Genomic DNA, 15,964 nt, shown 5'->3' on the forward strand with positions numbered 1-15,964 from the left:
ATCTATTTAATTTTCTATAGGCAGATCCTCGGGTCCTTACATCTACCAGTTTCTCTACAAATGACATATTGGAAGAAAAAAAAAACAACCAACAAAGCAATCAAGACTTTCACAACTCCTGCAGCAAATGGAACTTCATTAGAAAGAAGAACAAGTAAGTTTCCCCAGGCTCACTGGGATCTGGACGGGAAGCCAGGAGGCAGGAGGGGCCCCAGAATTTCCCAGAACTGCTGTACTGTGGAACTGTTGCACAAGGAAACTGCATCTTCCTGGCTGCTGACACCTGGATGTAAGATAGCAGAGGAATTGGAGAGAGTTAGACAACTGGAGGAGCATCAAGGCAAGTACTCTTGTATGAATTTTCTGCCATGTGCCCAATGGGTGGTTTCTTGATGGACAATGATCACCAAATCTATTGATTACCCTAAGGCCAATGCTGTGGCACTCCATATAAACAAGAAGAAAAGCTTTTGCGGGCCACACTCTGCATTAAATCACAGCCAGCAGCATCTCCCAGATCACACAGTTCTTCAAACTATTTGCCACAACAAGATCTGTATCTACACAGGATCAGAGAGATTATTTGAAATAGTTTAGTGGAGATCAAGTTGGATCAAGTCTGTTCCCAAATGAGATCTGCTCTCTCCCTGAAAGTACTTCACTGAGGTCTAAGATCAGTGTTTAAGTTGCAAGTCTAGAAGCCCAAGAAGATAACAGTAGTAAAGAACACTTGCAATGGCCCAATAATCCTGCTGGGAAGAACAGCAAGCGTGTGGCTTGCAGACAGAAGACCAAATGGCTGGTATGAAAACTGGCCTAGTTTTTGATAAACCAAATCAAGGAAGTCACCAGGAGACGCATAAACAGCGAGATTCACCTGGTTTCAGATGCATGGGTCCCACAGACAGCATCATGCCTTTGCTGAGGCACTTTGCAGCCAAGAAACACAGCCTCAGGCTGGCAGCTGAGTTAAAGACGCAAAGGAACCAGTGCCGAAACTCAGAGCTTTCCTGTGATGTATGAGCAACGCAGCACACAAACGGAATTGAAATAACAGCCAGAAATGACCACCCCTTGCTCTCATCCCTCCCCCTTCCCCTGCAGCAGGAACACTATCAAGGGACATCTCAGTAAGAGGTTTACAAGCAGGAGTCATTTGAACCATCGATAAGGGAAATTCCACAGCTTCTCACAGAAGAGGGATTGTTTTACAGCAGGGAACCAGGGCAGCTGGAGATTTGACCATATAAGTTAATGAGATAGTCAGGAGTGGTGGTGGCAGTGTGATGATGTTAGGCTGATGGCCCTGATGGTTTTACAGGCAGCATTAAATTCCTTGAGTGAGTAATTAGGGGTGATGAAGTAAAAGCAAGAGGAAAGATTTCAAAACAACAGCTCCTATCAAAACGTGCTGACTCAAATAATAGGACCAAAGGGGTGGTTCTGGTATGAGGCATGGCTCAGTGGTATGTACAGTCACTGTCTACATGCCTTCCGGTATTTCCCCCTTGCAAACATTCAGGTTCCCATTACTCTCCTCTTACATGAGAAAAAAAAAAACCCACAAAAACAAAACAAACAAAAGTCTTTGGACACAGGCTAATGCTATACTGAGAACTAAAGTTACATTTCCTGATTTGTAAAGCACTGTCAGTTCAAAAGATGGAGAAGGTGCGAGCCATCCCTTCTTTGGAGACCTAGGTATTTCTACCCAGCAGACGACATGGCTATGGATACAGTTGCTTCTTCTGAATCATCACAGTAGAATGAATTAGGGTATGATTCATTCATTTCAAATTAGTTAGTTTCCAATATAATCCACAGATGTATACGTTTTCAGCTTTGCCCAGTTTTCACTGGTTGAAAAGAAGATGGTACATCTTCCCTCATGGAAATTTTTGCTGGCCTCCTTTCTATTAGAAGCAATCAGTCATTTCAAAGAGTAAAAATAAGGTGTGGAAGACCTACAGGTGAGTTATGCTACCAATTTGAAAGATGTAGGAAATCCAGTTCTTCTGAAAGGGTTTGAAACATTTTACTTAGCGTAACAGTTTAGTGATTAAGCTCAAAATGTAGTAAGTCAGATGGAATTAAACTCTGAATGGGAGGCTCTGAATGGGAAGTTTACTGAGAGACAGACGATGGATGGACACTGCGGTCAGCTGATGTTTCTAGAACTTGTAAAATCATAGTTACAGCAATGGCTGCAGGAGTCAGAGGGCTTATAATTAGCTGGTGACTAGAAAACCAAGATTTCATCGCCTGCTGCGTTGCTATTTGGTCTCCTTTTCCCCTCCCCCTGTTTTCTTAAGTAATATGAGAAAGCTAAAGGGGAAAAACTCCTTTAAGGAGTACACGGGGACACGTTAAATGGTTCTGTCCTGCAGATGCCCCCAGATGCATATAACCACTGGTAGCCAGGAAAAAAAATGTGTCCCCTTTAATGCAGAGCCCAAGAATGAACACCCAAGTCCTACTCATAAAATAGGGTTCTGAATTGCTACCACGACAAACCGACCTGCTATTTCAGGTCGTATTACCTATCAGCAGGGGCTTTAATGAGCAACAAAGATGGATGGGAGCAAGATGAAGGCCTCTTATATACATATAAGAATTGCACTGGTTTAGCTAAAGCTGTGATTTTATACCTATCTACTCAACTGGGTGCCAACTCCAGCAGAGATGCTCTTCTTTATAAGAACAGGTTCTTGCTCTGAACTCAAACTAATTCCTTGTCAACCTAAACTAACCCAAAATAAATTAATTCATAATTATAGTAAGAACTGTGTTGCTAATTTACCTAAATTAGTTTTAAAATTGTATTTTTAAGCTAAATGATGCAATTTGGTTATGTACAAAATGCCTAAGACTATTCTGATGGCAGCTGGTGTTTACAAGCCTACAGCCTGAAAAATTAGCAATGGGCAAACTATACAAGTTAAACCTGGGAGCTGACTTGCTGATCACACCTGTTTGAAAGGGGAGATCTTTCTATAAAATAAGAATTTAGGTGACTCTATGAAGAACTCAGCTAAAAAAATGAAGAGCCAAAAGACAAAAACTGTTATCTGAAAATATGCCCCACTCAGCACTTCAGAGTCAAATCAGTGAGCAATAAAAATGAATGCTAAGTAAAAGAAAGTACCAGCATGCCTACCTGGTTTCCCAGCTGCTACATTAAGACACTCACAGAACGGAATAAGGAAACCTTTCTTTCATCTCTATGTTATTTAAGAATGTAAGAAACATTGAGACAGGCAGTGAGACCCGAGCTAGCTAGCTGATGCTGGCCATTTGTGAGCCGCAATCAGAGCATACTCAAGTTTAATTTTTAGCACTATGAAATAGAGGCTTTCAGCTTTTATGAGAAAAAAAAAAAAAAAAAGCAATAAATGAATGAAAGGCAAGGGCTACCCATCTGCAACCTCATGACGAACTAGAACTTCTTGTATTCAGTGGATCCCCTCTTTGATCAGGAGACTCAGAAGAGCTCTGCTTAGCTGTATCCAAAAGTCCAATATCAACAAGTCAGCAGGGAACTGGATGCTAAAGTAGAAAGGCAGTGAGAAGATGAACATAAGCATGACTGATTAATCATAGACTGGAAGAACCTAGAGAGCCTGTAGTTTTTAGAGGTGTTTGTTTTCGTTTGTTTTTGTTTTCCTTGCAAAAAGTGCACCAGAAGTTTCTGTTCCATTTTCTGTCTTTCACATTCCTCTCCACTCTCATGGCTCCTTGGACTGACTGGGCTCGGCCGTTGGTGTGCTGCTCCAGCGGGGCCAGCGGCCGAGGTCATGACGACTCCTCGAGTGCATTGACGACTTGCTCCAGGATGTCAGGGCAGTGATCTGCTATCTGCTGTAAAATGGCGTTGGCAAACTCTTGCAGCTCTGCGCTTTCCTTCTCGCCCTTTTCTAACTCGTCACGAAGCTGCAAGAAACACACACAACTACAGTCATTCTTTGCTGTTAACTTTGCTGTTACACACGTTCACAACACGATGAGTTCTGCCTAGCAGGCTCAGCTGTAAGGTAAAACACCAGCTTCAGGGAGGCAGCTAGCAGAATGCACCAAGCAGCGTGTGCTCCCAGTTAAAGCCAGGTCACCATGGGAAAACTAAGTGCCTTAGCTATTCCTCAATAGATTGTTTTACGATTAATATCTGCAAAGCTTCCTTTGTGGAATGTTTCTCTGAAAGCAACTGTACTCCAGAAAAAAAGACACTGTTTTGCTAGTATATCAATTAACTTGATTTTTATTAACAGATAACAGGACATATTTACTTCAGAATTGCTTCCTATATGACATCAATAGAAATGCTACAGACGCCTACCTAATATACTCAGTGTCAAGTAGCATTCTGATTTGTCTGTGGTAAAAGTAACTTTCAGATACTGTGCTTCTTTACTCAGTCATACGGTTGCCATACAGAATTGCAGTGGAGCATCCGTACTTTTTGTTTACTAAGAAATTACACATTTCCTATTGGATTATCTGCTCAGAGTAATTGGCTCAGAATGAGACGTGAAACTTGCAAACCTTACCTTATTCATACTTTGCATTGTCCACAAGCTGTCCGTCCAACAGACAGAGTAACAAACCACAGCACACAACACAATGGAGTAGATGTGAACATGGCTTTTAGCTCTGAATCTAATGGCACTGTCATAACTAAGGGCCCAATGTCTTAGTGAAGAGCAGGAAACATCTGCCTTCAGTAACCTGTTTATCCAACACAGAATTGATAAATCCCATGCTAGCCTGTGAACTGCCCAGGAGAATCCCAAGTAAGGTTGTAATTTGTGGAAGCATTAAGGGATTACTGTAGTCACAACAATCTAACAACAAGGAGAAGCAGCATCTCTTACCAGACCAGATGACACAGTTAAATAGATTGGATAAGCTTTCAAGCATACAGCTTTATTGTGATATTGTGATACGATATAGCAAAAGCCTGCTTTGTTTTATCAGTGATGATGCTGCTTCTAATTCATTCCTTCCGAATAGAAGACAAGTATATTTGTAACAGGTACATACATTTCTTAAATGGGTCTGAAGTTCATTGCAAGCTTTTGCATTTAAAGTTTTGTTAATTTAAGTAAATGTAGCAACCAGATTATCTATTTTTGAACCTTCCTTTAAGTCTGATTTGTTGAGTTTCTAATATTACCCGGCAGTCTTGTAACAGTTCTTATTCTTGAGTTATTAATATTTTTATTGGAACTCTGTTGTGTTCACATGTGACATGAAAAGAATGTCACAGTAGGATTTTTCATCCGTGAAGGGATACCTGGTCACCAGCATACAAAGCTCTTGATCCGTATTTTTTACTGTTGTAAGGCTGCTTGTTGTAAGTATTACAAAGAGACAGCTGTCAGGCAGTAGGACAACAGAGATCAGTAAGAGCACAATCAGAGGGAAAAGTTACATTCCTACAATTAAAATTCGAATCAGATAGGATGTCTGTGCTTAGTGATGGCATCAAGCAAAGCATGGGAGATTGCTACAGTGTACTGCAAGAAATACTGCATGAAAACAAACAGGCTAAGAGTGACTACAGAATAAACACAAATGTTTTTCAAGAAGTTATGGTATAGACTTCTATAGACAAAAGTGAGAGAAAGGAAATTAAAAGGGTAAGCCAGCTCCACTACTCCCTTTACTAGGCAGGGTAGCATATAGTAAATTATTTGGGCTTTGCGTGCTGAATGTTAGTTTAATGTGCTCTTATGTGCTTTGTTCCTACTGGCTGGTGTGCTCACAGCTCGGCTATATGAATCTGAGAGGGGCTGATGCCAAGAATCACAATGCAAAAGCAACCTGATCCTGCTCGGCAGAACGACATGAGCTGGGGAAGGGGGAAACGAGTTGGAGGGGAGTACTTGGGGCTGTGAGAGGTCTCAGGGGAGAAGGAAGGGAATTCAGCAGTAACCCATCATGGCTCAGGAAGGGCATGCTGCAGGTCTGCGATTAGCTTGGTTCCAGCAGCCTGGCAGAGCAATTAGTTGGAAATTTGCAGTGGATGGATAAGCCTAGAAGTAGTCCAGTCAGCAAGCGGGAATGAAAGACACAGCCAACGAGCAGCAGTGCCGCAGATGAAGAACCAGGAGATGTAGTCTAAAGGAGCTGTGTCCGAAGTCTCTGGTTGTCAGGCTAGTGAAACTACAGCAATTCACATGGCCCCAAGCCACCTACTGCTGGGAAACTCACGAGGCTGGTCTTAATGCTGAGCTCTGAGGCACGGCTTCCTTGGCTTTTTGGGCCAGAGCAATGATTTGATGGTGCCATTTAGCAGGTAGAAGGTTGTGGAGGCTAGGAAAGACGTGGAATAATGGGAGAATAAGCAACTGATGTAATTCTGCTTCTCTTCATCAGTTTGCGTGCATGAGTCCATTCTGGGCTCTCGAGCCACAAGAAGAGGACCAGGAGAGGGCACTGTTAGCAGGGAAACAGGGTCAGGCTGACATGGGTCTGGCCCCTCGGGCCTTGCTCCACCACCCTGTGCAGAGCTGTCCTCCAGGTAACCCTGCCAAGTCTCTCAGGTAAAGCTCCAGAAAAGGACAAAGTGATTTTTAAAAAACAGCAGCATACCAAAGCACCTCAAGGAGATTAACCTCCAGGAGTGAAGGGAGGTTGGTGGGCAAGAGAGAATCCTGCAGGCTGTTGTCTTCGGCCAAGCAGCGCTGCAAAGCCAGTGACTAAGTTTCTTGCTGTGCCATTAATTTATGTGAAAGTACGTGTATTACAAAGATTCCTTATAAAATCAAGAGAAGATCAACAACATAAGCGCACACCAAAGCTGAAATAAGTCAAATGTAATCAAACAAAAGTAACAAACTTAACCAGATGGAGAAATTATTTCCAAAAAATAAGTTTTGGGCCATCAAGAGGAGACTGCTCTGTATGCTGAAGGCAAGCAATAATACTTTGTAAATTAGCACAGACAGAAAGTCTATGCAGCTGCCTGGCAGATGTCTGTGATGAAACATTTAAAAAAAGCAGCAACGATAGCCTTGCATTGAGTTTGCTAGTTTCAGAACATCTAAGTTTAATGATAGGATTTCTAGTTAAACAAAGCCATCTTAATTGACTGTGTGGCTGGTTACAGCATTTCTGTATTATCTATGTCATCTCTGTTTACATCATTCCTCTCAGAAACAGCTGTGAGCAGCATACGTCACTCCTCATCCAGACAAGCTTCTTAATGGGGAACATCCAGTTCTCCATGGTATAAATTGATTCACCTAGATGTCTGACAGTCCAAAAATTAGGGAATTATCACTATCGATTCTGCTCCTTGTTTTCTAGAATGTTGTGAATGCAAATGGAAACAGTACCATCCTTCCCGTGTCATTTTTCCTATGAAAATAAAGGAGTGCCAATGGTGTTTTCAGTTGGCAGTTTGAGCTCAGGATACTATATGTCTCATCTGCTTGCCTCATAGTAATGTCAGAAAAAAAGAGAAGGCCAGATATGTTCGTAAGCCTAGCTGATGACAAGTAAAAGCAGACAACTCAGAAAGAAAAGGACAGAGAGGACTCTAGAAGTGCCTCACAGTATTTACACTTTATCTAGGGATAGAAGAATAGAAAGGACCTTTGGTGTCTCAGAGGAATGTACATTTGCAGATAGCCTGCAATAGATTCAGACACCATTCACCACGGCTGCCTTCTTGGGTTTAGAGCAAGTCATGAATGGAATACGTTGGCACTCAAGGTTAGTGAATAGTAATAATAAACATGAATTTACCTTGCATTTGTATTTCTCTGATCCAAGATATTCCAGAAAGTATTTAAAGATTAATTGACTTTTGGAGGGAAAATAACTTCCTAGTAAAGAAATGCAATGCTGTGGTTTTACTAGGTGAACCACAGAGTTGCTCTGCAGAATCTCAGTGGCCTTTGCTTATCCCATAATGTATACAGGGCAACATTTAGCTAAGAATCTTCTAAATTTCTTGACATGGAAGAAGTTCCCTATGCAAAGCAATAATTCTGCTGATGAAAAAAAAAAAAGAGGCAAATAAAAATAAAACTGTATCTCATTCATACAGATGAGTTCTGGCTATAGACAGTAAAACTGGATGTAGGTTATGAAGTGCTTGCAGAGCCACACAAAAGGCAAGTTAACTGCCAGACTTCTATAAGGCTGCAATGCTGGGATTTGTAATTATGCTTCCCTTACAATTCAGGTGCTTCTGGATCAGACCTTAGCCAGTCTGAAAAATACATTTAGAACTTAACATAACAGAAATAAGCAAGAAAAAGAAATTCAACTGATTTAATCTTAGCCTCTGCTTTGTCTGAAAATAACTTAAACTATGGTGTATCTCTGGCAAATGGCGAGCAGCTTTTGCGTCTTCCCAGACATACCAGTCTAAATATGTACATGTGAAGTAATGAGAGCCAATTACACACAATCCTTTATTCCTCAACTCTATTAGACTTGTAAAAGGGACAAAGGAATGGGCTAGGAATGTGGAAATCTTGGTCTGCCAATCCTTCCTTTTTTTTTTAAGTATATTAAATATATACACATTTAAATTAGACCACTAAATATTTCTGCTCTTTCTATAACTTCTGTTTTTCTCTTATCTTTTATCAAATATTAAAAAAAAAATCATTTAAGTTTTCAAATTAAGCATTCTTACTTGTCTTTTTAAAGTAATGTAAGCATGAAAAATACGTTTCAGATATATCTAAATGCACTCAAATAGATTTCACAACCAATTTTGAGAAAAACACCTTTACAAACTTGTTGAGGGCTACTGAAGTATGTATCAGAAAATTGTTGGACATATGATTTATCCTGCATTCCTGGGCATCTCTAAGCTTTGCTAAGAGCAGAAATGTTATTACTTCATTGGTAGTATATGAGTTTCAAAAGGATATAAATGGAAAGAAGGGATTAAATAATTATCTGTAAGTTATACATTGCTTTGGATGGAGAAGTTTGCCTGCAAACCCTGCACTTGCAGAGAACATCCTCTATCAACAGCGGTCATTTCACTGCTGGAGGAAAATGTTCTATTAATGTAAATTCTAGTGCACGATGCTGAAAATGAATGCTGTTACTCTGTGGCTAAGGAGAATAAAGAATAATGCTTGCCTGTATCACAGAGCTACCTGCGAACTGCACATATATAGGATAGGCAGAACCCACAGCCCTCCTCCTGAGCAGCTCACCATTCAGCATCTTACAGGGACTGAAAAGGAGTTAGCTATGTCTCCTGGTTCAGTTGTTAAATATTACCCTATAAGTCATCTTACTCTCGGAAAGCAAGATGACGAGGCACTGCAATTACCCTGCCATGCCACTTCATTCTGCAAATCTGCCTCGCCCCTCTGCTCCTTTGCTGGTGAATGAGGCTGCAGTGCTCCATGGGGACTCTGCTCATTTATTCAAGGCAGTGACTGATAACTGTCTCATGATAGGGAAAACTTGACTAATCTGAAGAAAACTCTCTTCTAAGTCATATCTCATGAGTTTTGAAAACAACTCTTCTTAAATGTTAGAAGAAAGGATTGGAAATCCAGTTACAGCTTTGTGAAACGCAGAAGACAGGACAAAGCCGCAAGAAGTTAGTGAATTATTAAGTTACACGCATCCGCTTATTCCAGGATCACAGGCTGAGCCCTTCTCACTCTTTTCACATTATTTACTTATCTTTAAGAGGAAGTCTAGGTTCTCAGATTTTGTTTATTACAAAGTGATGGAGGATCCTGTTAGTCCTGAAATTTCTGACATATTCCAAGAAAGAAAATTCTGTGGAATATTTTGTTTCCGTACAACCCAGTGAGGCTGACAGACAACACAAAGATCCAGCTGCTCCTGCATGTGGTTCCCTTTACGCATGAGGGACTTCCCCAGAGGCCTCCCCAGCATCCCTCTGCACAACCAGCCACAATCCATAGCCACGTCTCATGCCATGAGATTCTGCAGGAAACCTCCATGAGCACTGTAGCATACAAGCAAGGCACAGAATAACAGAACTTGTTAATAATAAGTATGGAGAGGTGAGCTGCCCTTGAAAAAATGAGGTAACGTCTCAGGCTGGTACACCATCTGCTTATAGAGACTGCTTGAAAGGAGACTACAATAAATTTTAGGCACTCCCCCACCAAACACCTGGCCTCCTCCTGAAAGCAGTGTTTTTCCCTTTGTATCTCTTCCCAAGATAGGACTAATTAGCGTTATTGATTGAGAGTATATGTCTTAATTAAAATTAATACTAGTACTTCAATGCACAAATACAAATGGATGCTGTTATGGCAGAATCTGTGAATGGATAATGTTTGTGACTTCAATCAGTATCTAAGAATTGTGACATCGATCCCAAGTTCTCACCCTCACCCAAAACATTAATTTAACAAAAATGCTCTACAATGTAATAATTTTAGAGTGTTCCTGTATCCATTATTTTCCCAGATAAAGTCAGCAAATACATTTTTATATAAAGAAGTATAAATTGTTGCAATTATTACTTTTAATTTCTAACAGAGACCAGAAGTGGGCTGTTTAATTTTAAAATACATTATGCGTTCCCATAAGATTACAAATTAAAAATAAATGACATAAATCAGGTGGGGGAGATAACAAGCTAATGGAAGAGCAGTCCAAGAGGAAAGACAGGGTAAACTCTGAAGTAATGTAGTAATTTAGAATTGCTAAATGCCAAACCGCAAAGTAATGTCTTTACAGAAACTAAATAAGTTGAGTAATTCCTCACAGATGACGCAGAAGTAGGGACACAAAAGGACTGTAAACAAAGAAGTATACAGGATGTATATCAAATAGCAATTTGTAACTTAGAGCTACGTTTACCCCACTTAGAATAGTTTGTGTGACAAAATGTGTTTGATACTTTTAAAATTCAGCAGGCATATATGCAATTTAATAGCTGAATTTTAAAGCTACCTGCATGCAGTCTGGTGTCCTGTATGAAAAGCTTAACATTAACTTGGCTGAGAGTGAAATGTGAATTATATACAGTGTCATGACTGGTTAGCTGATGCAGCAGGCTGTGGCTGATACAGGGAAGCCACATCATCACCTTTCTCCTTCTTCTGCTTTGAGCGGCTGAGCAGAAGAGAAACTCCTGACTTCTTAGGAGAGGATCAGTAAGTAGGAATCCTAAGATGGTGTGTGCCTTGACTGGAGCCAGTAGACAGTGAAAAGGGAAAATCTTGCTTCACTACAACGGCTCTTCTATGACAATAAAGGTTTTTCCAAAGTACCTCTCAACTTATTGCTGAAGCAGTCACAGGTACAACAAAGTGTTAGTAGTGATGTGGGACAGCATTCCATCACAAGTGCCTTCTGAGAGACTGTCTCATGGAAACAAACTTGCCCAGCTCCTATAGGCTGCTGTTGATGCCCAGGTCGCAATGCAAATGGTGCTGGAAACAACTCTGGGAAGAGGTCAATTGTGCAGAAAAAATGCCACCTGGGGGTGACAGAAACAACCAGGATGAAGCCTGGACATGTCAAAGGTGGCTGGAAACAGCCTCTGATGGCTTGGAGCTAGGGAGTAAAACACTGCCTCCTCCTATTCCCAGGGGTAAGGAAATTATTTTTATCAGATAAATCCTTTTCTGCAAAAGGAAGTATTCTTTTAGAATGTACTTCACTGTAGGACCTGTTGAAACTAAAAAATCTCTCCCAGATAGAGAGAGCTGGTTTTGAAGTTATGAGAAACATTTGTAACACTGGTTAAGCTATTAACGGAATGAGCACTGTTGCCTGTTACTAATATCTGGTTGCTCTGTTTGGTTGTCTTTTTACTTTCTCACACTGCTGCCTTCCAGCCACAGCACAGCAAACCACCACCAAAATATATAAATGATGGTTTTCATCAAGTTTCTGCTTCTTCTCCACTCTTCCCTTTTGTAAAGATAAGAAAACAAACAAACAAACAAACAAAAAACCACCCTGAACTGTAAATAAAAAAGTGGAACATATCATTATGTTCTTAATGTTAGTTCCTTTCATAAGGAACAAAATCCCTCACTTCAGGACAACCATCTGAAATGCCAAATGTAGCCGAAGTTCTACAGAGCCCAATATTAACATAATGATATGCTTAGGACAAAGTGAAAGAAAATACTGTATTTAATAGAAATTGCTAGGATATTGCCATTATTTACAATAAATGAACGGAATTTTTATTTCTCTGTGTCAAGATTTGGAACATTCATCCTTCCTGCTGGTAACTCCAATTTTATAATAAGAAAAATGTTTAAGAGGGCATGAACCGGTTGAAGGACAATTCCAGAAACAGCGCTGGTTGAAATGTTTGGGAGTATTGGGACAGAACTGACTCAAAGGAATATTTTCCACCAAATTAGTAACTTAATCACATGGTTCCAAGCGCTGTAGATTCCCCGCTGTCCACAACTCAGTATACCCTGTTTACGTTAGTTTTTGAGATATCGTATATTCATAAAGTATTGCCTTCAGGCCTTCAGTAAAGATGGACCAAGATTTTACTACAGTAACTCAACTTTGCAAAAAGCCTTTGAAAAAATGCCAACAACAAAGAACTATATAGCATTCTGGCTACATATTCTGATTAAAATCAATTGAAGCCACTAAGGAATACAGCTGAACTCAATGGCAGCATACAGAAACTATTATACATGAGAGGTACCAATTATCAATCAAATTCTTAGAGTCCATGAAATTATTAATCTGGTAACATACTCCCCTGAGAACCACAGCAGATGGTTTTCCAACACTGATTTGTACATGAGTTTCCGTGGGTCACTGTGGATGTGCCAGAAGAATATAAAGTTTATATCTACTTTGTACACTAGCTTTACCAATGAAAAGAAGTCACAAAAAACCTATTTCTATTTGTACCTGAGCCTGTCCAGCAGGCATGAAAGACCTGCAGAATACTGAAACACAATACAACACTTCACCCGTAGTAGCTGCTGGAGTGGGAAATCACAGCTCCAAAACCAACAGTATAAAAATAAATTCTCCATTATTTATTAGAAAAAAAGCACTAAGAACAAATCAGCAAAACAAAAATACACACACATACACAAAAATCCACCCCAAACCATCTCATTGGTGAGAAGTGGATACATTAGCATCAGTCTTAAATATCATTGGTCTTTAGTTACATGTATCCTCTCTAACAATGTTAACACTCCTCAACATTCAAGAGGATTAATTTTTTCCCACTGAGGCTTGTGAAGCATTATCTACAAAGGATCATATTAGAAGGGACAGGAGTGAATTTAATGCACTGGATTTGAAGTAATTTACAAAACTCATTAAAATTCCAAAGATGCAAAACGGGCAGTCTGTCACGGGCTTCTGCGAATCTGGAGAACTGATTTCTCCCCCCATGGGAATCCTTTAAACACAAAGGAAATTCTGCAGTCAGAAACAGAAACGCTCTGCAGACATAAATGAAAAATGTGCTTTGTAAATTGAAATATATCATTAGTTTGTATTTTTCAACCGAAGTTTGTTAAATACAATAGATGTGAGCATGGGAAAGCAGAAGGGACCGCTACATTTTATTTTAGTAAATATTAATTGTGCATGGGAATCACACAAGGAGTAACTACTTTTACTAAATGAGAGGATAGTAATGCAGAATTAAGACAATAATGAGAGGGGATGGAAAAATGTATTTTTTCATTCCTCTAAGACCACTCAGATAAATTATTTTCTCACCATTTACACTTGAACACTTTCTTTATAAATGTAGCTAGGGGTCTGGCAAAGTTTTATGAAACCAGTATAAAGAACCAGAAAGAATAGATGCTGTTTCAATAGACCATCTACCTAGAAGGACTTGCAAAAGAAAGCTTTCCCTGTTTCCTTTACCTATGTCTCTTGAATCATAGAATACCTCAAGTTGGAAGGGACCCACAAGATTCACTGACCTAACCTCTAGTAGATCATAGAATCATAGAATGTCCAACGTTAGAAAAGAGAAATAATCTAGAAAAGATCATCTAGACAACCATCCACCTACCACCAATGTTGCCCACTAAACCGTGTTCCTTAGTACAGTATCTGTACGGTTCTTGAACACCTCCAGGGGCAGTGACTCAACCACTTTCCTGGGCAGCCCATTCTAGTCCCTCATCACTCTTACTTTCTGAAAATAAGTTTTTCCTAATATCCAACCTGATCTTCCCCTGGTAACTTGAGGCCATTCCCTCTTATCCTGTCGCTGTTACCTGGGAGAGGAGACCAACCCAGACCTTGCCACAGTCTCCTTTTAGGTTATTGCAAAAAGTGATGAGGTGTCCCTGAGCTTCCCCTTCTCCAGACCGAACAATCTCATTTCTGTCAGCTGCTCCTCATAAGGCCTGTGCTCCAGACCCATCTCAGCCCTCCATTGCCCTTCTCTGGATATGCTCCAGGGCCTCAATGTCTTTTTCGTAGTGAGAGGTCACAAACTGAACACAGTACTTGAGATGAGGCCCCACCAGTGCCAAGTACAGAGGGACAATCACCTCCTTGCTCTTGCTGGCTGTGCTATTTCTGATACAAGCTAGGATGTCATTGGCCTCCTTAGCCACCTGAGCACACTGCTGATTTGTGTTCATCCAAGCATCGACCAACACCCCCAGGTCTTTTTCCTCTGCACAGTCTTCCAGCCAATCTGCTTGACAACCATAGCATTGCATGGGGTTGTTGTGACTAAAGCACATGACCCAGCACTTGGTCATGTTCAACTTCATCCTGCTGTGCTCAGTCCAGCCTTCCAGCCTGTCCAGATTCCCCTGTAGGACCTTCCTAGTTGGGCTCATAGATCCTGATCATATTCAGAGATCACAATGGCTATACCAGACTAATCAATTTCTTTCAGGAAAATTCAAATTTTGCCCACGTACAGCCTTAATTCTTTTTTTTTTTTTTTTTTTCAGAGATGGCTCCCCATCCACGCCACAGGATTTGCCAACTGTTGTTTCATCCCACCCTAACAGACAACATGGTTCAAAATGATGGCATGTGTTATACTGAAAAACTTTTAATCCTGGATCAGGGAGTACAGAATTCCAGAGGCAAAAAAATGCTGACTTAGTGCGTAGGGGATAGCAGGCTCTGCAGGAAAAAAGAATGTGCCAAGCCTATGGAGACAAATGTAGATATCAAGCAAGTATACAGCACATGCTGAATCAAGTAAATGAATGAAGATACGTAGAAAGACAGAGACTAGCTGTCTTGTACCATCTAAATCCTGTTACAGGCATATTTATCATTAGAGGTCTGGTCTTTATAAATTGTTAGATATGCTTCTGTTGGCTTCCTGTAATTTAGTTTCTGAGCTGCTGTCTCAAATTTTTGAATCAAAATTGAGCATTATGAAAGAAGAATACCAGGACTGAAGCATTCGGGTAAGACTCAATGTAGTGTTCACTGACCTGCAAAACCCCATTTACTTATATAGGCCTTACCCTAGCTTCTGTACATACTGAGTAGAGTTTGCTGTATACATAGAGTAGTGAACAATTTGGTAAAAGAATTAGCATTATAATCCAAAGGTTCAAAAGAACAAAAGCAGCCGCATATGCCTTATATGAATTTATCTAATGTATGTGTAATTCAGGAGTTAAATAAAAATTAAAGGGTTGAAATAGGAAGTAATGAGAAAAAAAAGGTCGTGGGGAGTGATCAATTACAGTATGAAACAAGAGATAAAAACTGCCAGGGAAGGGATTAAGGAAGACAAGACATCACTAGAGTTGGGAGAAAGGAAGATTATTTCTGTAGTTGAATTATAGCTAGATTGACAGTCTCTGTAATGACTTCATCAGACAAGCCATCATTAAGACCTTTCAGTTCTGTATTCTAAAACACTTGGAAATACACTGTTGGACTTCTGAAACCACTCTGTTTGTGTGTGTGTGTGTGTGTATGTGTTGTGTGCATACATGTGTACATGGATGTACGGCACTTACTACCAGGGGTCAAATCTCAACTGAGTTATCTG

General features: G+C 40.3%; 1 protein-coding gene across 2 annotated transcripts in view; it reads right to left on the bottom strand.

The window, feature by feature from the left end:
* Window positions 1-3,792: 3,792 nt before the first annotated feature.
* ERC1 (ELKS/RAB6-interacting/CAST family member 1) overlaps window positions 3,793-15,964 on the bottom strand; it is a gene marked incomplete at both ends in the record, with an annotated part of 276,770 nt that continues 264,598 nt past the window's right edge. For both annotated transcript variants that reach the window (XM_079549731.1, XM_079549730.1), the window contains one exon: window positions 3,793-3,930. In XM_079549731.1, coding sequence (XP_079405857.1) covers window positions 3,793-3,930 — 138 coding nt within the window. The remainder of the gene's footprint in view (window positions 3,931-15,964) is intronic.

Source organism: Tetrao urogallus (assembly GCF_951394365.1).
Source record: "Tetrao urogallus genome assembly, chromosome: 1".
Taxonomy (NCBI): Eukaryota; Metazoa; Chordata; class Aves; order Galliformes; family Phasianidae; genus Tetrao; species Tetrao urogallus.